At 44.8% G+C, this 27,174-nt stretch overlaps 1 protein-coding gene across 1 annotated transcript in view; it reads left to right on the top strand.

Moving 5' to 3' along the window:
- The first annotated feature begins 494 nt into the window (after positions 1–494).
- The window catches only part of LOC126471005 (uncharacterized), a 39,796-nt gene continuing 13,116 nt past the window's right edge, over positions 495–27,174 (top strand). Inside the window, exon 1 of the mRNA XM_050099059.1 lies at positions 495–950. Within this exon, the coding sequence (XP_049955016.1) occupies positions 495–950 (456 nt within the window). The remainder of the gene's footprint in view (positions 951–27,174) is intronic.

Consider the following 27,174-nt stretch of genomic DNA (forward strand, 5'->3'; position numbering starts at 1 on the left):
TGACGAAGCAGCCTGCGACAGACTCCTCCAACGATCTGCAAACAGCTTTCGCTTCTGTCACGCAGACGGTAACGTAAGCGTGGTAGGAGTTGACCATGCTGGTCTGGGGGTGCGTAACGTGCGCATCTTTGAACTACAGTTTGAAGTTCCTGCCAACCTTGTCGTTGACGGGCTGCGGCCATACGGTACAGTTCTGAGCCAGACAGAGGAGAAATGGAACACATTCGAAACGTACCCTGTCCTTAACGGGGTACGACAACTGCGCATAGAACTTAAGAAGCACGTTCCATTCTTATGTTTTCGTTGGTGGCCTCCGCGCAATTGCTATATATGACGACCAACCGAGGACCTCCTTGGGCTGCTGCCAGGAGGGCCATGTTAGAATTGAGTGTCTGCAGCGCCGCTTCGTTCAGGTGCCCAGCAATGAACTTCCCCAACGATGCACTATGACCTCTCTCTCGCTAACGTATGTGGAGGCGGCACGACATGATGTGATGGGTGATCAAAACTTGCTACCTACTGAAGCCGCTGCGCGCTCCGTTGGAGAGTCAGCGCCGCCGCCGACGGCGACGACGACGACGACGCCAAATGGTACGGGGGTTCCTACAGCCTCTGCCCACCGCGGCGTCGTGGGCACGCAGCCGCCGTCACTGTCGAGATCGGACACAGGGATTCCCGGTGAGCGAGACCGTGTCGAGCCCCGCCCTCCAGTGGATGTCGAATCTCGGACCCGCAAGCAAAAATCACCCAAGCGACACAAGAAGAGGCGATTGTCAGTCGAAGAACGGCGCAGGGGTTTGAAGCTGGCGGAAGAAATCGACTTTGTTGACGCGTCTACAGTTGCAATGGATTTCAGTGGCCTCATTCACCAGAAAGCGCCTGAAGATAAGGAACACTCTCCTACATCTGGTGGCCTTGAAAAGGAGGCGCATTGCGTCGACTCCCAAAATGTGGGCTCATGTGAAAGCGACCAGCTACCACTGACGTTGCAATCCTCTCTTGGCGATTGGGCATACGATATGGAAGTCGATGACGCACAGCAAACATCGATACCTGCGCCAGAGCCCATGGCTGACGTTGAGCCCGGTGGGCTCTGCCAGTCAGGGGATCATAAGGCATAGTAATGCACAGCATGCGGCTGGATGGCTGTGTGGTGTGCGAGATCACCGTGTGCTTGCACCAGCACACTGCCTACACCTCTTTATATGTCTCAGTCATACCGTGTGGGAATAGTCAATGCCAGTGGTGTCCACTCCAATGTCAAGACCTGCATATTACACGACATGTTCAGAGCGCAGACTTGGACATTGCCCTTCTCCAGGAGGTCCGTCCCGAGCTGCGTTTAGACCTATATGGCTACACCACCTACAGCCTACCCTCTGGTGATGGTGCAGGAGGAACGGCCATCCTTCTCCGAGATGGCATAGACGTGACGGACGTGAAATACTTGCCGGACGGGCGAGGCATTGCTCTCACACTTGGCGCAGTACGCCTCGTTAACGTCTACGCTCAATCCGGTAATTCGCACCGTGGTGACAGGCAAGTTTTCTATTCGGAGTAGGTAGCCCCTCTTTTGCAAGGAAATGTGGATCATTACATAGTGGGCTGCGATTTTAAGTGTTCTGCTGCCCGAGGACCAGATACCGCATTACGTCCCATGCCCGGCTCTACAAGCACTGATACGTGACCTCGCGCTCCATGACACATGGCTCCTACATCACGGGAACCAGCGTGGATATACGCACTTTACCAGCCACTCTGTCAGTCGTCTGGACCTGATATACGTCTCGCGTGCCCTCCGCACAGCAACCCGTGATGCAGAACTCTGGCCGACGGCCTTCACGGATCATCTCGCGTATATCTGCACTATCACCTTACCCCGACAATTCACAAGAGGCCCGTGGATGCTGAACGTCTCCCTCCTTCTCGAGGAAGCGTGTCGGCAAGCAGTTACTGACACTTGACGTCATTGTTTCAGGCGCCTGCCCACGTATGCTTCCACGTTGCTGTGGGAGCTGGAATGTGTCAAACCTGCACTCCGAAAGACACTGATGGCCTACGGGTGAGACAGATCGAACTGCCAAAGGACGACATCGAAATTTTACTATACAGCGTTACGTGAGCTGGCAACGTAACCGCCATCTCCCAAACGTCAGATGTCTGTACAACGCATCAAAGCTCGTCTACTTCGCATAAGGGCAGAGCAGCTAGAAGGTGTCCGCATCCGTGCGCGAGTGCAAGACTGCATCCCCCACGAAACGGCATCAGTCTATCACATTGTGCGTGAGAGGCGCCACCGCAAACGTCAGCTCATATCGGAGGTAAACACGGAGGAGGGCGGCCGCACAGTGACGCAAACGGACGTAGCGCACACGTTCGCTCGGCACTATGGGACCTTGTACTTGGAAGATCCGCGAAACGTACGTGATTATGACGAACTGTTGCACGATTTTCCCGCCCCAAGGGACGTGGCACCTGATGATACTCTGCTGTTGCCCATTACATCCGACGAGCTGACATCGGTCTTGGCACGTGGAGCACCGAACAAGTCGCCTGGGCCGGACGGTTTACCCCTGGAATTCTACCGCACTTTTTATGACCTTTTGGGTGACAAGTGGCTCCAAATGTTTCAAGAACTGATCCGCCCTGATTTCACTGTCCCCACAGAATTCACAGACGGCATCTTGATCCCAGTACCGAAACCGAATGGTGATTGTAGGTGGCAGGACTTTCGCCCACTCACACTCCTCAACAACGACTACAAGGTCTTCGCCCGCATCCTCCCCGCGCGTCTCCATACCGCTATCGGGAAAGCCATCCACACCGATCAGACATGTTTGGGTGGTGTCAGCAACATTCATACAGCGTTAGGTGCATACCGCGACGTAATTGCTTTGGCGGCGATCTGCAAAATACGAGGCGCCCTTGTCGCCGTCGATTTTGACCACTGATTCTTACTAGCTGTTTTGCAACACATGGGCCTCTCTCCAGAGTCTGCACAGGTGGTCCTTCGACTGGCCCACGGAGCGCGCTTCCGCATGATGGTCAACGGTTACCAGTCTGGTCACGTTGTTGTTGGACGGTCGGTGCGACAAGGATGCCCCCTGTCGGGTTTATTATTTGCGGCTGCGCTTGAACCAGCTTTACATGGTCTACGGCAGCAATTGACAGGCATTTCCATGCGGGACGTGACCTTTCGTTGTGGTGCATTTGTCGATGACGTGGTGTTCCTGGCCACATCAGAAGATGAAATACATATGGCGCTTCAGTGGCTACGCCAGTACGGGGCGGTCGCTGGGAGCGTCATCAACACGAAGAAGACAAAATACATGGATGTCGGAGGGGGGATTTCCCACGCAACGGCGGTGCCCTTTGACAAGGTGCCTGTACTCAAGTGTTTAGGAGTGCAGTTCCATAGCAATGTTCGCCGCACGGCGGCGGCTACGTACCGCCAGCTCCTACACCATACACGTGCTCTGCTGCACGACAACAAATTGTGTCGCATGGATATGCTCCTCAGAACACTTTATGTCAACTCCTATCTTGTCTCCAAACTGAACTATTTTGCTCGTGTACTTCCCTTGACGGCTACGATGGCCGACAGATTTCAAGCAGCATATGGACATTTCGTAAGCACCGGCCTTGTTTTTAAAGTTCGATACGCCACCCTAACACTGCTGCAGCGGGCGGGCGGTATCGGTTTAATTCATGTAGACAACCGTGCGCGATCGCCTTATCTCAACACTATGCATCGCACGTGGACCTCTGCCCACGCCACTCTAACGGGCACCCTGATAGAGGAAGTGGCACCACCGTCTCTGCATCCGTCGGTTTCTGTAGGACACATTTCACCGGCACTCGCCCACATCAGAGACCGCTTATAAAACACTAATACGACCTATTCTTGAGCACTGCTCAAGCGTTTGGGATCCCTATCAGGTCGGATTGAGGGAGGACATAGAAGCAATTCAGAGGCGGGCTGCTAGATTTGTTACTGGTAGGTTTGGTCATCACGCGAGTGTTACGGAAATGCTTCAGGAACTCGGGTGGGAGTCTGTAGAGGAAAGGAGGCGTTCTTTTCGTGAATCGCTACTGAGGAAATTTGGAGAAACAGCATTTGAGGCTGACTGCAGTACGATTTTACTGCCGCCAACTTACATTTCGCGGAAAGACCACAAAGATAAGCAGCCATTTTTCCCTCGTTCTGTTTGGGAATGGAACAGGGAGAGAAGATGCTAGTTGTGGTACGAGGTACCCTCCGCCACGCACCGTATGGTGGATTGCGGAGTATGTATGTAGATGTAGATGTAAACTTCAGCTACTTACGGTCAGACCTTCCGACGACACGGATGCTCAGCACGAAAGACTATTATCGCCTCTATCAACAGCAGCAACCTATAAATACGGTCGCCCACAGACATCCTGAAGTTGCCTGGAACACAGTGTGGCGAGCGGTACATACGCCTTTTCTACTTACAACCGTGCGTCATTGTGGTACGTGGATGTGAACGGGAAGTTCGCTACTCGTCAGAGGCTACATTCCATTCATCTGACGGACGACCCCTTGTGTCCGACATGCTCGGTCGTTGACTCTGATGCACACCGTCTGACTTGTACCGCGACCAGCGAATGCTGGCTACTGACGCAGAGCATGCTGACATTACTCTTGCGGCGATTGCCGGAGTCTATCTCCCCTTATGATATATTGCGCCCCGATAGCGTATACTTTCCATCAACCAGGACGAACGCCGTTAACTGGCTAAAAGGCATGGCCCTTTACTACACATTTTGCGATGCTCACAAAGACACACTCGAACTTTGGTCCCTACTGATGACGACACATGCAGCTTTCAGCCGCCACCCGAAGTACAGAACCCTTTTCGCAAATTATTTAGGTTCATTATTTGCGGATCCTCCTGCTCACTGGGGCGTTCCGGGTATGAGGCGCTGAAAATGAAGAAGAATCTTCCAGCATGTTGATCCTCTACGGACGGAACAGGGGGGAACCCCTCCCAACAGACGAGAAGACGACTCGGACGATCGGCTACGGCAGTTGTAGGATCTTTTTTATGTAATGAAACAAAAATAAATCCATAAATACAATTAAAAAAAGTGGCTAGCGTTTCTGGCTCTAGATTACGGGGTCCCGGGTTCGATTCCCGGCCGGTTGGGGATTTTCTCTCCCAGAGAACTGCGTGTTTGTGTTGTACTCATCATTTCATCATCATCATAATCGTCATTCGTGACAGTGTCTAGATTGGACTGTGAAAAGAAATTTGACTGTGTAAAGTTTGGGACTTTGTACGGGCGCTGATGACTGCGCAGTTGAGCGCCCTACAAACTAAACATCACCATCAATGAAACCTCGTCGAAGTTCATCCAAATTTTGACGTGCAAGTGCTCTGACTCTCAGCGTTGTTCCAGATACTCCACTTAGGTGTGCACACACGAAGTTTAATCTTTGGTAGTGGTACGAGGGCAGCGGCAGAATGTTATCAAACTCACAGATCCAAATTATTGGGTGAAGTCCTACAGACTGATTCGAAAAATGACTTACATGCTGCATTCCAATGTGCTGTCTACGCACAACATCCACTTCGATAATTGTTCCACAGTATTCAACTAACTCGCGCTCCTTTGTAGTGCAATGACTATTAACATACTCCTCACGCCTTTCACATGCGAATTCTGTCCAGTTCTTATTTTCCTCTCTCATATTAGGCTCCATATCCAGACTAGTTACTGCTTTTTTTTCTTGTTGTGTCTTTACTCTAACAGCTTCAGATCTTTCTTGATTTTATTTAATACCTCCATCAGTGCTTTAACTTTGTTGTGTACACTCAGATGACAAGTCATATGGTAGCGATATGCACATTTACAGATGGCTGTAATATCGCCTACACAAGGTATAAAAGGGCAGTGAATTGGCGAAGTTGTCATTCGTACTCATGTGATTCATGTGGAAAGGTCTCTGGCGTGATTGTGACTGCACGACGGGAATTAACAGACTTTGAAAGCGGAATGCTAGTTGGATCTGGACGCATGGGGTATTCCATTTCGATAATCGTTAGGGAAGTTAATATGCCGAGCTCCACAGTCTCAGTAGTGTGTCGAGAATATCAGATTTCAGCAATTATCTGTCACCACGGACAACGGAGTAGCTGACGGCGTTCACTTAACGACCGAGGCAGCGGCGTTTGTGTAGAGTTGTCAGTGCCAACAGACAAGGAATACTACGTGAAATAACCACAGAAACCAATGTGGCACGTACGACGAACGTATCCATTACAACAGTGCGCCGAAATTTGACGTTAATGGGTTATGGCAACAGACGAGCGATGCTAGTGCTTTTGTTAACAGCACGACATCACCTGCAGCGCCTCTCCTGGACTCGTACGCAGCTCGTGGTCTCGCGGTCGCGTTCTCGCTTCCCGAGCACGGGGTCCCGGGTTCGATTCCCAGAGGGGCCAGGGATTTTCACCTGTCTCGAGATGACTGGATGTTTGTGTTGTCATCATCATTTATGAAAGTGGCGAGATTAGACTGAGCGAAGACTGGGAATTTGTACGGGCGCTGATAACCGTGCCGTTGAGCGCCCCACAAACCAAACATCATCATCATCGTCAGCTCGTGGACTCGTGACCTTATCGGTTGGACGCCAGCCGAATGAGAAACCGTGGTCTCAGCAGATGAGTCCCGATTTTAGTTGGTAAGAGCTGATGACAAGGTTTAGCCGAACTGCAGACCCAACGAAGCCATGGACTTATGTTGTCAACAAGCTACTGTGCAATAGTGTAGGCTGTATTTACATGGAATGGACTGGGTCCTCTGGTCCATCTGAACTGACCTTTGACTGGAAATGGTTAGGTCCGTCTACTTGGAGACTATGTTCCCAAACAAAGATGTCTTGTCACAGAGCCACAACTGTTCGCGATTGGTTTTAAAAACATTCTGGAAAATTCGAGCGAAAGACTTAGCCACCCAGAACGCCCGACAAAGTCCCATCCAACATTTATGGGACATAACCGAAGCGTGACTTCGTGCACAAAATCCCTCACCGCGAACACTTTCGCAGTTATAGAGAGCAGTAGAGGCAGATTAGCTCAGTATTTCTGTCAGTGGTGTTCCAGCGACTTGTTGAGCCAATGTCACGTGGTGTTGCTGGATAACGCCGGGCAAAAGGAGGTCCGACATGATATTATGAGGTATCTCATGATTTTTGTCACCACAATCTACACTGCTCACTTCCTACAGCTAATCTGTGACAGCGCTGTGGTTGCGCTTCCGATGCTGTTGCTAATTCTGAATCTCCTCGGCACAACCCCTCGTCTAACTTCGCATAAACTCTTTCCTAGGCCCGGTGGCATTGTCCCATACTCCGCTCCTCCAGATCTGTAAATCGTTCTTCATTGTATTTCCTGTGAATCTCCAAAGTTTCTTGAATTTTGGAAAGCCGCTCTACGATTTTTACTTCTAAACGGCGCCAAATTTTTCTTACGCGCCACCTTGTCTCTCTAAAGCGATCCTTGGTCCTTCCATCGCTCTAAACATTTTGCTATTCCTGATACTGTCCACCTCTTGTTGCATCGCGATATTTCCCCATAACTCTTCACTTTTCCGATATATCTACGCGAAATACTCTACATTATTTTATGTATTTTCCCTTACCTTGGTCTTTGTGAATTCTCTCGATACTGATTCATGGAACAACACACAATTCGTCAGTTTCATTTCTGTCTTTCATTGGTGGTTACTGTAGTCGTAGTTTCAGCTGTTTCAGTTTGACTAAGGGTTTGTTCCCATATCATCTGTACTTTTCTACGTTTATCTTCCTCATTCTTTCTCTCATTTTCACATTCGCTATTTCCATGCTGATCAGCTGATCATCCCCGTACCCTACTGTTTCACTGACATATTTCCCACAGAAGTGTCGCTATCAAGTTAGTGGTAAACATAACACCTTTGATGCGCCTCCTGCAGTGCGGTGCCTTCGTTTCCTGGTTTCGGCACACTACCAAAGAATATTTCCGCATTTCCTTAACACGTCACATACACTAAGGTGACAGGAATCATGAACTTCCTTCTAATATCATGTCGGACCTCATTTTTCCTGGTGTAATGCAGCAGATTCACGTAGCATGGATTCAAAAAGCCTTTGGAGGACCCCTGCAGAAATATTGAAACATGCTGCCTCTATAGCCATCCGAAACTGCGAAAGTGTTGCCAGTGCAGAATGTTTTAAACGAACTGACCTCTTGATTATGTAGCATAAATGTTGGATGGGATTCGTGTCAGGCGATCTGGTGGCCAACTCATTCGCTCGAATTGTCCAAATGTTCTTCAAACCAATCGGGAACAATTGTGGTGATATGGCGCATTGTCATCCACAAAAATTCCATCGTTGTCTGGGAACATGAAGTCCATGAATGACTGCAAATGTTCTCCAAGTAGACGAACATCTACATCTACATCTACATGCATACTCCGCAATCCACCATACGGTGCGTAGCGGAGGGTACCTCGTACCACAACTACCATCTTCTCTACCTGTTCCACTCCCAAACAGAATGAGGGAAAAATGACTGCCTATATGCCTCTGTACGAGCCCTAATCTCTCTTATCTTATCTTTGTGGTCTTTCCGCGAAATGTAACCTGGCGGCAGTAAAATTGTATTGCAGTCAGCCTCAGATGCTGGTTCTCTAAATTTCCTCAGTAGCGATTCACGAAAAGAATGCCTCTTTTCCTCTAGAGACTCCACCCCGAGTTCCTGAAGCATTTCCGTAACACTCGCGTGATGACCAAACCTCCCAGTAATAAATCTAGCAGCCCGCCTCTGAATTGCTTCTATGTCCTCCCTCAATCCGACCTGATAGGAATCCCAAACGCTCGAGCAGTACTCAAGAATAGGTCGTATTAGTGTTTTATAAGCGGTCTCCTTTACAGATGAACCACATCTTCACAAAATTCTACCAATGAACCGAAGACGACTATCAGCCTTTCCCACAACTGCCATTACATGCTTGTCCCACTTCATATCGCTCTGCAATGTTATGCCCAAATATTTAATCGACGTGACTGTGTCAAGCGCTACACCACTAGTGGAGTATTCAAACATTACAGGATTCTTTTTCCTATTCATCTGCATTAATTTACATTTGTCTATATTTAGAGTTAGCTGCCATTCTTTACACCAATCACAAATACTGTCCAAGTCATATTGTATTCTCCTACAGTCAGTCAACGACGACACCTTCCCGTACACCACAGCATCATCAGCAAACAGCCGTACATTGCTATCCACCCAATCCAAAAGATCATTTATGTAGATAGAAAACAACATTGGAGCTACCACACTTCCCTGTGGCACTCCAGATGATACCCTCACTTCCGATGAACACTCACCATCTAGGACAACGTACTGGGTTCTATTACTTAAGAAGTCTTCCAGCCACTCACATACTTGGGAACCAATCCCATATGCTCGTACTCTAGTTCGGAGTCTGCAGTGGGGCACAGAGTCAAACGCTTTCTGGAAGTCAAGGAATATGATATCCTTCATCCATGGTTCGCAAGATATCATGTGAAAAAAGGGCGAGTTGCGTTTCGCAGGAGCGATCCTTTCTAAAGCCCTGCTGCTGCATTGACAGCAACTTCTCTGTTTCAAGGAAATTCATTATATTCGAACTGAGAATATGTTCGAGAATCCTGCAACAAACGGATGTTAAGGATATTGGTCTGTAATTTTGAGGATCCGTCCTTCTACCCTTCTTATATACAGGTGTCACCTGCGCTTTTTTCCAGTCGCTCGGGACTTTACGTTGGGCAAGAGATTCGCGATAAAACCGAATTCGAATCTCATCAGGACATGGCGATTTATTTATTTTCAACCCATTCAGCTGCTTCACATCCCCAGGGATGTCTATCACTATGTCCTTCATACGGGAATCTGTACGAGACTCAAATGGATGCATATTTGTACGATCCTCCTGCGTGAAAGATTTCTCAAATGCGAAATTTAAAATTTCAGCTTTCGTTTTGCTGTCTTCCGTTGCCAGGCCAGACTGATCAGTGAGTGACTGGATGGAAGCCTTCGACCCGCTTACTGATTTTACGTAAGACCAGAATTTCCTTGGGTTTTCAGCAAGATCTTTTGCTAAGGTATGACGGTGGTAGTGATTGGTTCAGTTGGACCAGAGGACTCAGTCCATTCCATGTAAACACAGCCCCCAGCATTATGGAGCCATCCCCAGCTTTCACAGTACCTTGTTGACACCTTAAGTCTATGGCTTTGTGGGGTCTGCGCTACGATTGAACCCTACTATCAGCAGTTACCAAATGGAATCGGGACTTCCCTGACCACACCATGTTTTTCCAGTCCTCTAGGGTCCACCCGATAAGGTCACGAGCCCAGGACAGGCGCTGCAGGCGATGTCGTGCTAAGGCGTTCCCATGGCTCGTCTGCTGCCACAGCCTACTGATGCCAAATTTTACCGCACTGTCGTAACGGATACGTTCCTCGTACATCCCACATCATTTATTTCTGCTGTTATGTCACGTAGTGTTGCTTGACTGTTCACACTGACAACTCTACACAAACGCCGCTGCTCTCGGTCGTGCAGTGAAGGCCGTCGGCAACTGCGTTGTCCGTGGTGAGAGGTAATGCTCGAAATTTGGTATTGACACTATGAAGCTCGTAATAATGAATCCTCTAGCGATTTCCGAAATAAAATATCCCATCCGTCTAGTGCCAACTACTATTCAGCGTTCAAAGTCTGTTAATTCCCTTCGTGCCAGCATAATCACGTCGCAATTCTTTTCGGATGAATCACAAGAGTGCAAATGACAGCTCCGGCAATGCACTACCCTTTTATACGTTGTCTATGTGCACACTGCTGTCCTATGACTTTTGTCATCTCAGTGTAGTTGATAATGATTATGCAACCCTGGTATAGGAGAAGAGTGGACGCGGATATTCCATATCCGGCGATATTAAAGTCACAAATGGTACGTAGGATCACAGACCAAACCAAAAATATATTGAGCGAAAAATATTTCCCGACAGTGCCAGATTCTTACGCTGGCCTCGCAAATTTTTTATGGTCGGTACAAGTTGCTGCTCAAATTAACAACCAACAGCGCTTCCATAAGTAGATGTACCAAGATCATTAACTTGATCCATAGACGATTGGTCTCCATACGTAAATAATGAGTTCGTCTCCACTTTCTCTTCCGCAGACATAACGAAGCACATTCTTGACAGTCGCGTGCGGAGTGTCCATAACGTCTTCACATTTCACAGAATGCGGGTACAGGTTGCTGATAACGTCCACTATAACCAGTAAGGCTGGACTGAGTGCACCTGCTTGGACGTAAAATATCTATCTCATGTGTGTTTCCCCTGTACCGATGTACACTGCAGTTTCCTTTACTAACCTCACTAAAACGATTTTGATATATTTCTGCCTAATGTAACGAACTGCTACTCAACATTTAGTCTCTCAGACAACTTATAGTTCACTAATCCGCCATACAGGAAACAAAATCCACAAAAAAACCTATTAGAAGTACAAAACACTTCACGAAACACAATAAATTTGTAACCAGACTCAAACACATTAAAATATTTCCACCAAGATTTGGAACGAAGAGAACTCAAGACAACGATGGACTTTTACTCATCAACCTTTCCTCGTAAGAAATACAAATTAGAAAAGTGCATTCAACTTACAGTTAAATTAAAATTCTTGATGTTCATGTAATATAAAGTGTTTGTCCTTATCTTTCCGGTGACGAATACAGTCAGTTAAAAGAAAGTTTGAGTACAAAAATTAGAAGATCACGATCTTTAGAAATTAATCCAGGCCAGAATCTTATCCTGGTGACTCATAAGGCGACTGTGTAAGTCAGAAAACTGCCAGAGTTTGGTCTCCTGTCCCATGGTCGACAAGATCTTATGTGGGATATCGGTTGTGCTGTAGTGCATACCCCGATGAAGCTGAAGTCCGATCGCTGGTGACCTACTGAGAAGAGAACCACCCGATGTGGTCACGCAGATGAATTAAAGGACTAATAATATCCCGAAATGGATACATCTTACGGGATGTGGTTGTCCAGCCAAACACCACAATATGGCAAGCACACTGCTTGAATACTGCTCAGCAGTGTGGGATCCGTACCAGATAGGGTTGATAGAAGAGATAGAGAAGATCCAACGGAGAGCAGCGCGCTTCGTTACAGGATCATTTAGTAATCGCGAAAGCGTTACGGAGATGATAGATAAACTCCAGTGGAAGAGTCTGCAGGAGAGACGCTCAGTAGCTCGGTACGGGCTTTTGTTGAAGTTTCGAGAACATACCTTAACCGAAGAGTCAAGCAGTATATTGCTCCCTCCAACGTATATCTCGCGAAGAGACCATGATGATAAAATCAGAGAGATTAGAGCCCACACAAAAGCATACCGACAATCCTTCTTTCCACGAACAATACGAGACTGCAATAGAAGGGAGAACCGATAGAGGTACTCAAGGTACCCTCCGCCACACACCGTCAGGTGGCTTGCGGAGTATGGATGTAGATGTAGTAGACACCACGCATATAGATGTATTAGTGAGAAGATGGATCATCTAATCTATAGCGGAAACCAGTGGTGACTATCACAATCAGATATATTCTCGTTATAGTAAAACACATGAGTTACTCACTGACAATAACAAATCAATATGAAGTACCTAGACAAGGACTTCTAATTGTGAACTGTAGCCTTGGCACGAGTGGGTGAGCGCGGTAAGTGCAAAGTTATGCAGATAATACACGAATATGACAAGTGACTCGAAGCATGGTTAGTAAGTTACAGGAAGAGCACGTGAGCACGTAAAATGTTGGATCGAACACCAGTGAGATCACGAAAGCGCATACTTAAAGCAAGCTAGCTGGCTGCGAAATGTTAAAATGGAATATCAGGCTCCTGAAGGGAGTGGACTGATATCGCACCCACACATTATTGCTGACTGCAACCATGGCACATCTTAACATAAGCGCAGCGTAAGCGGAAGGCAGCGGCAGTAGCGGCTGCCTATTCAGAGTTCAGATAATTTTTTGTGTTTAGTACTCGACTGGCAAGACCACTGTGTGCAGCCGCAAGGCTTGTCTCATCAGTCACCCAACAGCCTCTGTCATTACTCTTCCGTATCCCTGCGTTAAGTCATTACTCTCCAAAACCCTAACGAGAAGTGTGCTCTTTTAGGACGTTCCTTAATCTGACTGCTTTTTTGCCTGCTCAGGAACTCGCCGACCAATAATGCCAACAATTTTGAGTTCTGTCCGATAAAATTTAAGTAAAGATATTAAACAATCTGCTATTCCTGCGGAGTTTTATTATTTTTAACCAACAGTGCTCCGAGGTGAGGAGTGCGAAAATGACTGCCACTACATGGCACAATATTGAAAAGGACCTATCAAAAGCCTGACACGTAGGTAAGTCCAAGGAACTGCCCGCTCTACGAAAAAATACAGTAGGAACCAACCATCCAGTATCGCTGGGTTCTGAAAGTTCAAGCCGAACGTTATTTCGAGGCATCGTAACGAATATTCATATTGCGCTCTGGGAAGCGACACCTGGCTAGAGATTTCTATCTCGCTAAAGGCTTGTGCAAAGAATTCTATGTTTTTTCGATAAAAGGCGACCGTCCTAAATCCTAACTGGATGGCCTGCAACGAGGGAACGGAATGCTTGTTCGTCTACCTGTAACTGCCCCTTCGGCTGGTCTTTGGAACATTTTTATGGTAGCCAGCTTCTCCTAAAAGCATCCTTATCCACCGCTAGCTAAGTCCGTAGGCATCTAACTGATCAGTCCCTCCACAGCGCTAAAGAGAGAAGCGAGAAGAAAGGAATAAAAGGAACAGTCACTGGAGGTACTGAATCTCGACAGCAATTATAATATGTACTGTCGGTAATCGACTACTTGATGTAGGGGAATGAGCTTGAAATATTCTATAATATGCTGGGGAACAGGTTCACAGATGACTGGTCACGTAACAAATCGAACAGTTCACCTGCATGTACTGTTTGCAAGATGTTTCCTGTGCGGAAAGCAAACTGTGTTTCACACGAGTGGTTTTTCGGAATCCTTATTGATCCCTGAATTGAAGCTTGCTTTCCTCCAGCATCGTCATAATGCGTCAGCTTAGAATATGCTACAGCATTCTGAAATAGATGTTGTTAACAAAAGAAAAATTAAATAAGATCGCAATGGATAAATCTTCTCGCATATCTCGATCGTCAGTAGCATATGATAGCCTCAGTGTCATTAAGTTATAGCTTGTTTATGAAATAAACGTAAGGAAAGGCTTGATGGGGAACAGGACCACCTGAGTAGCCAATTTTAATCGTGCTTCTGGTGTCCAGGTAGAAAGACGTTTCGATTCGAGGCTACTGTCCGTGGTTATCGAGCTTCGAGTGGTGACGATGTGCTGTCCATGTAATCTGAGCTCGTGTTGGCTCGAGCGTACTATTAATTTTACCTTTTTAATGCAAAAGCGTCATGAGTCTCGAGACGGCCCCAGTTGGATTTGCATCTGAGGAGGCTCACAGAGACCGTTGCTTTTAGTGGCAAGTCTGTTGTGACCCACAACAACTAGCATTACTTTCGTGGACTTCATTGGCTTTAGGCCACGCGTTTTCTCATCTCATCCTCTTGGAAACCCAGGCGGTATCTTTATGTATGGTTATCAAGTAGTGACGCAATTTCTGTAATACACTTAAGAGTCATAATATTATGACGTCTGACCACTGCGAGACTTAACGCCGTCTGGTGCCGTTGTGGAAATTTCACACGGCGAGGAAAGTACTTAAGTGGGATAAAGACAAATGGTGAATCATTCTAGCGAAAGAACGGGCCGTAAATGTGGGAATCCCCTGATATAAGCGCCTGTGAGAATGAGCAGAGTCTTTTGGCTCGATGTCTGGGAACGGCGAAGCTGGTTGGCTGTCTACGTGCTACTGCCACGAGCATTTACTGAGAGTGGTTGAAGGACAGTGACACAGAAGTAGGCGTCAAGGTGTTCGACGTCCACGCACCGCAAAATGCAGAGGTCGGAGGCTGGGTCACACGTCAAAGTAGGATAGGTGACAATCATGTTCCAGATCCGACGCCAGAGTACAGCGCTTGTGCAGACATAAGTTTTCCGGAACACTCAGTTCACTGAAGATTGCTTAACAAGGAGATCTGCTGTAGTCGATCCCTACATGTTCACATGTTGATGCAGTGACGACGTCAGTGTGCACGGTATCATCAAGGTGGACCAGTGGAAACGTTTTGCCTCTTCGTGTGAGTAAAGTTTCTTCTTTTAGTAGGTCTACAATCGTGTGCAGGTACGCTATCATCTAGGCGAAAAGCTGCTTGAAACATGCAGCATGTCACGAACGCAGGCTGGTGGGGGTAATATTAAGCTGTGAGGGACATTCACCTGGACTTTTATGGATCTTGTGTTAGTAATCGAATGAACCTTGACAGCTGTAGTCTTCGTGAACATTAATCTGTACCATCTGGATCCCTTATTGGGAGAAGTCTTCTCTGGCAGTGATGACACCTTTCTGCAGGATAATTGCCCATGTCACAAGGCCAGAAACGTGATACAATGATCTTTAAGGAGAGCGGCATGATTATGAACTGACGTTGATATCTTGGCCACCAAATTCGTCTGATCTGAATCCGATGGAATAAATCTGAGACGCTAACGCCCAAGAGGACAAACGTATTGCTCGCTCGGCAGCGTTACACCACGTGCCATGAGTCAGGAAGTCAGCTTATTTGCATCAGGATAGTTCGACGACGTCTGGAACACCAAGGACAGCGAGCAAGGTGATCAACGCGGAGAGAGGACGCCGTCAGTGGTTTTCTCAGTGGTAAATCCGGACAAAGGAATGGCATCACGTCGGCATTTCAGTCCAGTTGCAGTTCTGCGCACAGCCTCCTGATGGAATTATCGATATCTGAAGACCCTGAACGAGAATGAACGTTGCCTGATTGAATTTTTCAACTTCATATCGGTCCAGTACCTGGTGTGATGTCATGTGATGTGATACGATGGTATGAGATGCCACTGGAGCGCAACGCGATCACCACTCGTTTTCAAATTCGATACCTTGGATAGCAGGCTATACAGTTACGACTCGTTAATGTCAGTGACTGTATCATATCTTCGTCTCTGTAGCGATATCTTTCATCAAGAACAACTGTTGCCGCAGTGGTGGCAGCTTTGAGTACCAAATTTCACTCCTTCGAGACTCCCAAATTACCCACTAATTTAGTCACGCGTTTTTCCTACTATATGTTACATGCACAGTAATAAAAAGCTGTTATATCCGATCCTTCCCGGTGTTGAAATTTCCTTGTCGGGCTGTATAGTAAAGGTACCGAAGAGAGAGAGAGAGAATAGCTTAGTCCACTAGCAGTAATAACAAAGAATGTCTTACAAGGCGAGTTTCAGACAGCGAAAACAGGTACATTAATTTCATTTATGGCTGAACTAGTGACACGTCTATAAATTTCAGAACGAACTAGAACATGTGAAACACGATTATTGGAATTCAGTAAATAAAATTCTATCATAGATGTCAAAAGAAAGATCCGTTGCAAAATTCATTGCATTTCCAGTCCTAATTGACAGCAAGCTGATGATCCATAACAGATCGTACAACATCTTAAGCAGAGATTGAGGATCCTAAACATTCATAACATTTCTATACAGGATTTCCATCACAGAAAATATTTATAACGGTTTTTTGAGAGGTACATAACGGGATTTACATGCATACTTAATGTGGATTAGATTCATGTCGCAGTCGTTATCACAGTGTAATCCGGAAAATGATTAAATTGGAGACTGTAATTTTAAGCACGCAGCTATGAAAGAAATATACTATCGTGAAGCATGATTTGACTTTCAAAAAACAGCAGCACTGCTTAAAGGGGCCGTAACATATGAGTATAATGGCATTAGCGTCATCGAAGATAAAAGACTGAATATTACATTGTTCGCTAGGGAAATATAACGCCTGTGTTCCTCATTTGCCTTATTTAGTAGCATCAGATTGCTTCCAGAAATAGCTGGAGTCTTCTACAGCTCCAAGAACCTGAGACAAGAGGTACTAATGTCTTCAAAGTTTTCGATGATATTTTCATGTAAATACCACCGCTAACATAAAACTACGTACACACGTGACGAAAGAAATGGAAGTAAGAAAGATGACATCTACATATAAAGAGGCGCACTGGATTTTGTTTGGCTTATGTGGCTTAAAGGTTCTTCTTTTTCTAGGATTGCTTGATGCTCTGGGAAAGGTTACAATCAAAAGTGAAGCTCAGATTAATTGCTCATACATAAAAGAAGTTATTTTCAAAACTTAAACTATTTTACCATTATTAATGAATAGGAACAATAACATAGGCCTACTGCTTTGAGGTTCTTGTTAACGGTAGTACTAGAACATAAAAATAACATATAACAAGGAATCTTAATAATAAAAACGCGCCTACTCTCCTTTTCAGTAGCGTATTTTGTTTGAAGCAGAGCTTCATCTTCTTCTGTGCTTCAGATGTCTACTGAAGGATGTTTAGTGTGACGTCACGCTACAGAAATGTCTGACTGTGGTATTTATAGGTGTAACGACCTAACGGTTCAGTTTCATATCATCAGTTGTACTGGCATCGATCAGTGAAAACTGTCTTTAACCACCTACCCCTCGCTAATTCTCCGCCTCATCGTTTAAGAAAATTTGTTGTTTTCCTGCATGTAGTTAACTAATCAAGATTGTGTGCCTTTGTTAAATGCGTAATTATCAACATTTATCTATAAATTACGGTCACTTTTTATTAATTAGTTTAGCTAGAAAAATATGCTGCAAATGGAAAAATTGTAGAATAAACTATTACTAATATGAAAAGAAGGAGAGCTATTTTGGTTGTTTTTATTAGCGCACAATACTAACGAGCTAATCAATGGAATATTTTACAGTGTGCCTAAATCGTGACCTAGCTCTAACATGTAGATAAATGTTTGTTCATATTTTGTCTTTAACATAACAGTTTTCGCTGACCGTAAGATATGAGATATGTACTGTTCTTTACTGTCATAAAATAATTCTTTTAAATTTCACTAGTAATCTGTGCATAATTCTTTCAACAGCAATAAGTTCAACAACTCATGTAATTTCTGCTTACTTTTAAACTTTGAAATAGTTTTGCTTTCATGAAATTCTGTTGACTTGAATTAGTATTGACCGCGCTTAAGTACTGTTGCTGTGTTAGCTTTAAATCAGCAGGAACACTTTTCTTATAAAATACTGCAATAAAACTTTTCTTACTTTGTTGGCTAGCTATATAATTACCTGATAGAAGTAATATATCTTAATCTTACGTCACACACATCGCATCTTTTTCCTGCTTAACTGATTCTATATACAAATTATTATACTGTGTGGCTGAAGGCCTTTGATGTATCAAAGCGTTGCTCTAAATTGTAAAACATTCAGTCTGCGAAAGTTCACTGTAACCAAGTACTGTGAAGCAGTGCTAACTTTACTTTTATAGGCAAGTAAATAAAGTTACTTATATGCAAGGACAGAGTTACAAGGATTAATAGAGTGCTTTTCAGCAACACTTATTATCGCAAACAAACAAATACAATGTTTCAACCTTTTTGTTACAGTTTTCAAAAAAATCAGTATTTAGATCTTGCCTTGTCAAGTCCGTGCTCGACGACTTTAGCTCTCAAATAGGGTTACTTTTTACATGTGGCCCCATGTACTTTTGATCACTTTCAAAAAAGCTCATTCTTTCCGCTGTGATTATTCTGTGATTTACCACTTCTCTTGCTGTACGTGAACTGAGATATGTATCAAAGGCTGGCAAATAATATTCAGAGCAGAACCATCTTCGTGAATACTCTGTCCAAATTTTCTTCTCGCCTCACGAAGTCGCCAAGTCACACACTTTTGACAGCACAAATTACTACACTTTATACACGTAGATTATACGTCATCCCCAAAATAGTTTTACTTATCACTACTCAGTGTTTTACTGAGCACGTACGATCATTTTCAACATAATCCAACTGATAACTGCACATAGCTATGAATTTTAGATGGGACCACTCACTCGAGATGTTAATCACTGTACGCCGTGACCCCGACTGTCTTTATTCCTTTCTGCACAGTGGCGCGCGCACTAAGCTGTAAAGCGCTCCCCGGCCCCAGTACTTTACCGTCACAGGTACGATACAATCAGTACCGATCGGGTGAAACTTCTTATGAATTTTTACAAAGGTACTTCGTTCGACATAGCATTTAATAAGTTCACTTCACAAAATTATCGCAGAAACATTTTCAAAATTAAATAGAAACTTACACAGAAGAATAAAAATGGAGATAAATTCAAATTAAAAAACTTTAAAGATATTTTATGTTTTTTTAGTAAATTTATATATACCTTACACAAGACGTTGTTAATTGAAATTCGAAAACTCATGGTAGAACGTAAAGAAAATTACGGTAGAATATACACAGAATTTGTTAAAAACGTATAACACACCTGTGACTTTTGCTGCTGCCGTTGACTGTGACATCGCCATGGAGTATCTTCCTCATGTTACTGTACTCGTATTGCTTATGTATTTTTCAGAGAACAAAGTAAGTTGGAAGGAATATCACAAGAAGTTTCGTCTGTTCAAAGATGATAAACAACTTGCATGCCACGCATACGTATCATATAATATTTTAATAATGTTATTGAAATATTGTCATAAAAATAATAATACCGTTCATTCTTGCTAAAGGTTAAAATCAAAGATGAAAACTAATATTAATCGTTTCGTATACAGTATGGTCTAATAACTTGTCTGATGTGACAAAATTAACAAAGGTCTTTTTTTTTAAAAAAAAAATAGTAATAATCTATAGGTGACATTAGACGGAGAAATGTGAGACAGGGAGTATGTGTGAAAGGAAACAGAGGTGGTGAAAATTGTAACAGTATAATGTGTGTGTTCTATATAGTGCGTCTGAGAAGTAGAGGGCATAATTTCAAGTATGCATTCCCAAATTCATCCAATAACAAAAGTTCATTACATTATGTGTCAAGAAATGATTGGTTTCCGAGTTATAGTCTTCAAAACAGTGATACCCACAGGGACGTTTTCCTTCCTGCAGGTTGCGTTTATCTACATCCACATCCGTACACCGCAGACCACTGTTAAGTGCATGGCAGAAGGTACTTCCTATTGTACGAGTACAAGTTACTATGGCTTCTTTGTGTTCCATCCGAATATAGAATGTGGGAAGAACACCTTTATGCTTGCTGTAATTAATCTGGCTTGTCCTGACGATCCATAGTTGAGAAATATGTAGAGAGTTGTATTATATTACTAGAATCGATATTTAAAACCGGTTCTTGGAAGTTTGTAAATGAGCTTTCTCGAGATGGTTTGCGTCAGTCTTCAATTGTCTGCCAGTGTAGTTTCTTCAGCGTCCCTGTTATACTTCACCATGGCCCAGACAAATATGTTTGTCAGGCAGCAGCAGCCGGCAGAGACACAAGCAGCAACAAGGAAGTAACCGTTTTTGTGACCTTTTAAGAGTTCCTAACCAGAACCAAATTATATAGTTTCATCTGTATGCTTTGGAAGTTTAATCGCTTGAATTTCAGCGTGTTAATTGAATATGTAACAGACACTGTTCTCCTGTTTTCGTTTGTTTCGAGAAGTAAACCGATTTCGTGACACATTACAAGTTCCTAATCAGGAACAAATTATTTTGTCTCACTTGAGTGCTTTAGAATCTCTGTATGTTCATCTAATTTATTATATACAGGTCTTGCGTTTTCATCAGTGTTTAGAGTAGAGTTCCACAGAGAGTGTCGATAGTCTTTTGTTTATCTGTGTAGTGTAGTTCTAGGCGCTTCAGTCTGGAACTGCGCTGCTACTACGGTCGCAGCTTCGAATCCTGCCTCGGGCATGGATGTGTGTAATGTCCATAAGTTAGTTAGGATTAAGTAGTTCTAAGTCTAGGGGACTGATGACCCCAGGTGTTAAGTCCCATACTGCTCAGAGACATTTGAAACATTTTTTGTAGTTTTCCACTGTCTTTAGTACAGATAGGAACTGTGATTGTTGTGTGCGGATGTGAGCCGATTTTGTGACACTTCTCTCTCATCTCCAGGCTGTGATGGCATCGGTTACATAGCTTGAGGCTGCAGTGGATGGGTATCACTGCTGTGGGTCGTCCGTGAGGATCCAACGGACGTCCAGCAAGATTCACGAGTCATCCGATCGGTCCGCACCGTTGGCCAGCCCAGCTGCTGCTCGCATTATAGTTGACCCCTCACCCAAGGTCGAGTGGGAAGTCGTCTGTGGGCGTGGCAGGTGGCGAAAGATTTCCCAGGAGGCGAAATTAAGGCCTCCATGGTTAGTTTGAGACACAGGTTCCAGGTTCTGTCAGTAGCTGTGGTGTCCCTCAGCGAGATGCAGTCGTATATCTTGTTTCAAACGAAACCTCTCAGCCTGCAATATATAGGCACTCACAGAGGGTATGTTTGTTGGTAGTTGGGAGCTCCAATGTTATGGGTCCCCTTAAGGACATGGCTGTCAAGGAGAGGAGGAAAGCCAATGTGCACTCTGTGTGCATGCCAGGTGGAGTCATTCCGGACGTGAAACGTGTGCTTCCAGATGCAGTGAAGAGCACAGTGTGCAGTCAGCTGCAGGTAGTGGCTCACGTATATACCAATGATGTGTGTCACTTTTGGTCGGAAGAGAATCTCTTTGGTTTTGAGCGGCTAACAGAAGTGGAAAAGGCTGCCACTCTTGCTTCCGAGATGAAAGCAGAGCTCATCATTTGCAGCATAGTCGACCGGACTGATTGCGGACATCTGGTATAGATCTGAGTAGAGTGCCCGAATCAAAAGCTTAGACGGTTCTGCGACCATGTTGGCTGCAGGTTCCTCGACTTGCGCCATGGGGTGGTGGGGTTTTAGGTTCCGTTAAATGGGACAGGAGGCCATTACATGCAGAAGGTGGCTACATGGACAGCTCGGGCTGTGTAGCATGGACTGAAACCTTTTATAAATTAGAGGGTCTCGGGGAAGCACAAAAATAGCTTCACTCTCAAAGGGTGCACGCTGAACACAGGAAGAACGTGGATCTAAGAATAATAGGCATAACAGTTGTAAATTGTCGTAGCTGTGCTGGGAAAGTACCAGAGCTCCAGGCGCTAATGGAAAGCATTAATGCTCAGATCGTTAAAGACACTGAAAGCTGGCTAAAGCCGCCGATAAGTTCAAATGGTTCAAATGGCTCTGAGAACTATGGGACTTAACAGCTGAGGTCATCAGTCCCCTAGAACTTAGACTTACTTAAACCTAACCAACCTAAGGACATCACACACATCCATGCCCGAGGCAGGATTCGAACCAGCGACCGTAGCGGTCGCGCGGTTCCAGACTGAAGGGCCTAGAACCGTTCGGCCACTCCGGCCGGCTCTATAAGTTCAATAGAAATTTTTGCGCAGGACCTAAAGTTGTTCAGAAAGGATGGGCAAAGCACAGTTGTGGGTGGCTTATTTGTTGGTGTTAGAAGTGGTTTATTTTATAGCGAAATTGAAGTAGATAGTTCCTGCGAGTTAGTATGGGTAGACGCCACTCTTGGCAACCGGAATAAAATTGTAGTTGGATCCCTTTACCTACCTACCAACTCAGTCAACTCAGTCAACTTGGGTTTAATTTCTAACACGTATCCTCCTCATACAATCATAATTGGTGTTGACTTCAATGTACCCTTCATATGTTAGTGAAAATAAATGTTTGAATAAGGAGGTACACATAAAAGAACATCCGAAAGTGAGCAAAGCCCATTCTCTGAAAATTATTTCAAGCAGTTATTTCATGATCCTACTCGAATAGTAAACGGTTGAGAAAACACACCTGACCTCTTAGCAAACAAATAATTCTGAGGTAATAAAGATCATCAAAACAGATACGTCGGGGACTGTATACTGTAACTCCCAAATCCTACAAGAATAAACGAAAAATATACCTATTTAAAAAGCAGATAAAAATTAGCTTAGTGCCTTCCTGAGAGACAACCTCCATTCCTTCCAAATTAATAATGCAAGTGTTGACTAGATGTTGCTTGAATTCAAAGAACTAATATCGACAGCAATTGACAGATTTGTATCAAATAAACTAACAAATGACGGAGCTCATACCCCTTAGTACACAAAATGGGTTAGAGCACTGTTGCAGAAACAACGATAAAAGCATGCGGAATTTAAACGAAAGCAAGATACCCAAGATTGACGTTTTCTACAGAAGCTCTAAATTTAGCGCGGACTTCAATGCGAGACGCTTATAATAGTTTCCACAACCAAACTGTGTCTCTAAACCTGACAGTAAATCTGAAGAATTCTGGTCGTATGTGAAGTACGCTGGCTGCAATATACAATCAGTGCCTTCTCTGTGTAGTAGCAATGCAAATACTATCGATGACAGTGCTGCGAAAGTAAATATTCCAGAATTCGAATCAAGAAATTTGCGAACATGAGTAACTTAGACGTAGATATCCTCGGAGCAGTGGAGCATCTTAAATCACTTAGCATAAGCAAGTCTTTCGGTACAGACTGTAAACGCCCACAAATTAGTATCTGCCTCAGTCGCATGCTAGGTCAACAAATAAAAACAAATAAAAAATAATTAAAGGCTCTATGCTCCCTATTAAGTCCTGCATAGGTGCCTTCAGTAGTGGTTGCCTTCAAATTTTTATGGGTAAGTTAAACCCACCCACTAAAAGTTATTAATACCACAGCAGTAACTCGCAGGGGCCTGTAATTTCGTGAAGCACACGAGTTTTGAAAACCAGTACTACAGAGGGTAACCCGCAGAATCATTAGAACACGATAAGCAACTGTAAACATCCTACACTGTAGAATTTTATCAGTACCATCAGTAGGCTGGTTACGTTGCATTGTGACTAAATGAAAACTGCACAAAACACGATGGACAGTACATCACTATGTTAATGAGCCAGAAAATCTAAGTGCTCTTGTGAGGTAGTATATGTCGCTGATGCTGTGTTATGTGTTAATTAGTTTATTGATTACGTGTTACGTGTTCAGCTGATGGTGTGCACGATATTTCGCTTCGTGTTACAAAACGTTATGTGACAAGACATCCTTTCTTTACAACATGTGGTATCTCTCTCCCTCTCTCTCTCTCTCTCTCTCTCTCTCTCTATTTTACGCACGCACGCACGCACGAACACACACACACACACACACACACACACACACACACACATACACACACACAAATATCAGCTATGCAAGAGTCCTTGAATTGATTATAATGTTATGGAGTGTGTTCGTTGTCAAAAGTAACGATAGCGAGCAGAAAAAATACATGGAAATTGGATATTTAAAAATATAATATCTCCTCCCAGTTCGATCGTTTGTTAGTGTTCTCTGTAGCTTAAAATTAAGTATGAACGTAACATATGTGCCCAACATGCAGAAGACTAAGTTTATAGGTTTAAAAAAGCCAAAGATTCCTTTCTTACACATAATAATTCGTAGCACGTTACTTTTAAAGCATAATGTTGAAATAGAATGGTAATGGGTACAGTGTATTAACAACTTGCTCCAGCCGGGACTGAGCGAACTTTCTGTCATATAAATATGTTAAGAAAGGTATACAGTCGATTAATGATAGATAATAAACTATCAGATATAAGTTAGAGCAGACTCTATGATGATATTACAGCATATTTCATTGTCATTAAATAGTGTCAGAAGTGATTTTAACATTACAACAAAATGTGGGGGTCATTCTGATACTCACGTCTCCTCATTCACAAGCGGCCAGGCAACTTGCTAAGTACAGCGGTGGGTGTAAATGTACATCAGAATATGTACTTGACTACAATAATAAAAAAAATGCATTCATACATACTTTTAAAACATACATATCAAATACAAGAGCTGTTCGAAAAGTAAGTTTAGATAATTTATCAAAAAACCACCATGACACAACTGTCAACTAGGTGACTCCTGAGTTTCTCCCGGTGTATACAATGTTCAAATAACTGATGAGGATGCAGCCAGATGAGGTTGTCGACAACCGCTGATATTTCTATGGGTGCTCACCCTAGCAGGCAGTTTCGTCTTGAAAATGAGAGGATGTGCACCAGTTGAATTATCGCCAATTGCCGATGTCACAAGGCTGTAGTCCCGTAAGTTATTTGAAAACTGTCAACTATTTTTCAGCGTAACAGGTCTTCTACATTAAGGTACTTGTCATATCGAGGAACAAGATTTTCAACGTTCTGATAGAATTCTCCCACATGTGAGATAACGCACGCTTTGACACTCTCTAATTCTTTGTCATCTTCAAACCACTGTGATGCTATCCACTTTTTGAACCTTCAATAAGGTGGAAATCAGTGTATGACAAATCAAGGCTGCATGGAGTGTGGTGTGCTGTCGTCTTCGATCAGGTCATGATTTTTGGTTCTTGTATTTATAATATCCTCTAAGTCTGATAATATTAATCTGCATTCCTTTGCATTTGTAGCTTTCTACAGTGTGAGATGGAAAAGATAACAGAATAAGGAAAGCAGAGATGAGGACTGTGACAGATTTCGAAAGTATCTGTCGTCAATAGCATTCATTATTTCGCCACTGACTGTTAGAGCAATAAATAAAATTCTTCTCTCATGTAAAATATATTTAAACTCTTAAAAAACCATTACTTTTTGTGCAAAATTGTTTTGTATGGAATTCATCTGACTTTTTAATTTGTAAAGAAACTACACTCCTGGAAATGGAAAAAAGAACACATTGACACCGGTGTGTCAGACCCACCATACTTGCTCCGGACACTGCGAGAGGGCTGTACAAGCAATGATCACACGCACGGCACAGCGGACACACCAGGAACCGCGGTGTTGGCCGTCGAATGGCGCTAGCTGCGCAGCATTTGTGCACCGCCGCCGTCAGTGTCAGCCAGTTTGCCGTGGCATACGGAGCTCCATCGCAGTCTTTAACACTGGTAGCATGCCGCGACAGCGTGGACGTGAACCGTATGTGCAGTTGACGGACTTTGAGCGAGTGCGTATAGTGGGCATGCGGGAGGCCGGGTGGACGTACCGCCGAATTGCTCAACACGTGGGGCGTGATGTCTCCACAGTACATCGATGTTGTCGCCAGTGGTCGGCGGAAGGTGCACGTACCCGTCGACCTGGGACCGGACCGCAGCGACGCACGGATGCACGCCAAGACCGTAGGATCCTACGCAGTGCCGTAGGGGACCGCACCGCCACTTCCCAGCAAATTAGGGACAGTGTTGCTCCTGGGGTATCGGCGAGGACCATTCGCAACCGTCTCCATGAAGCTGGGCTACGGTCCCGCACACCGTTAGGCCGTCTTCCGCTCACGCCCCAACATCGTGCAGCCCGCCTCCAGTGGTGTCGCGACAGGCGTGAATGGAGGGACAAATGGAGACGTGTCGTCTTCAGCGATGAGAGTCGCTTCTGCCTTGGTGCCAATGATGGTCGTATGCGTATTTGGCGCCGTGCAGGTGAGCGCCACAATCAGGACTGCATACGACCGAGGCACACAGGGCCAACACCCGGCATCATGGTGTGGGGAGCGATCTCCTACACTGGCCGTACACCACTGGTGATCGTCGAGGGGACACTGAATAGTGCACGGTACATCCAAACCGTCATCGAACCCATCGTTCTACCATTCCTAGACCGGCAAGGGAACTTGCTGTTCCAACAGGACAATGCACGTCCGCATGTATCCCGTGCCACCCAACGTGCTCTAGAAGGTGTACGTGAACTACCCTGGCCAGCAAGATCTCCGGATCTGTCCCCCATTGAGCATGTTTGGGACTGGATGAAGCGTCGTCTCACGCGGTCTGCACGTCCAGCACGAACGCTGGTCCAACTGAGGCGCCAGGTGGAAATGGCATGGCAAGCCGTTCCACAGGACTACATCCAGCATCTCTACGATCGTCTCCATGGGAGAATAGCAGCCTGCATTGCTGCGAAAGGTGGATATACACTGTACTAGTGCCGACATTGTGCGTGCTCTGTTGCCTGTGTCTATGTGCCTGTGGTTCTGTCAG

This window comes from Schistocerca serialis, chromosome 3 (assembly GCF_023864345.2).
Source record: "Schistocerca serialis cubense isolate TAMUIC-IGC-003099 chromosome 3, iqSchSeri2.2, whole genome shotgun sequence".
Classification (NCBI taxonomy): Eukaryota; Metazoa; Arthropoda; class Insecta; order Orthoptera; family Acrididae; genus Schistocerca; species Schistocerca serialis.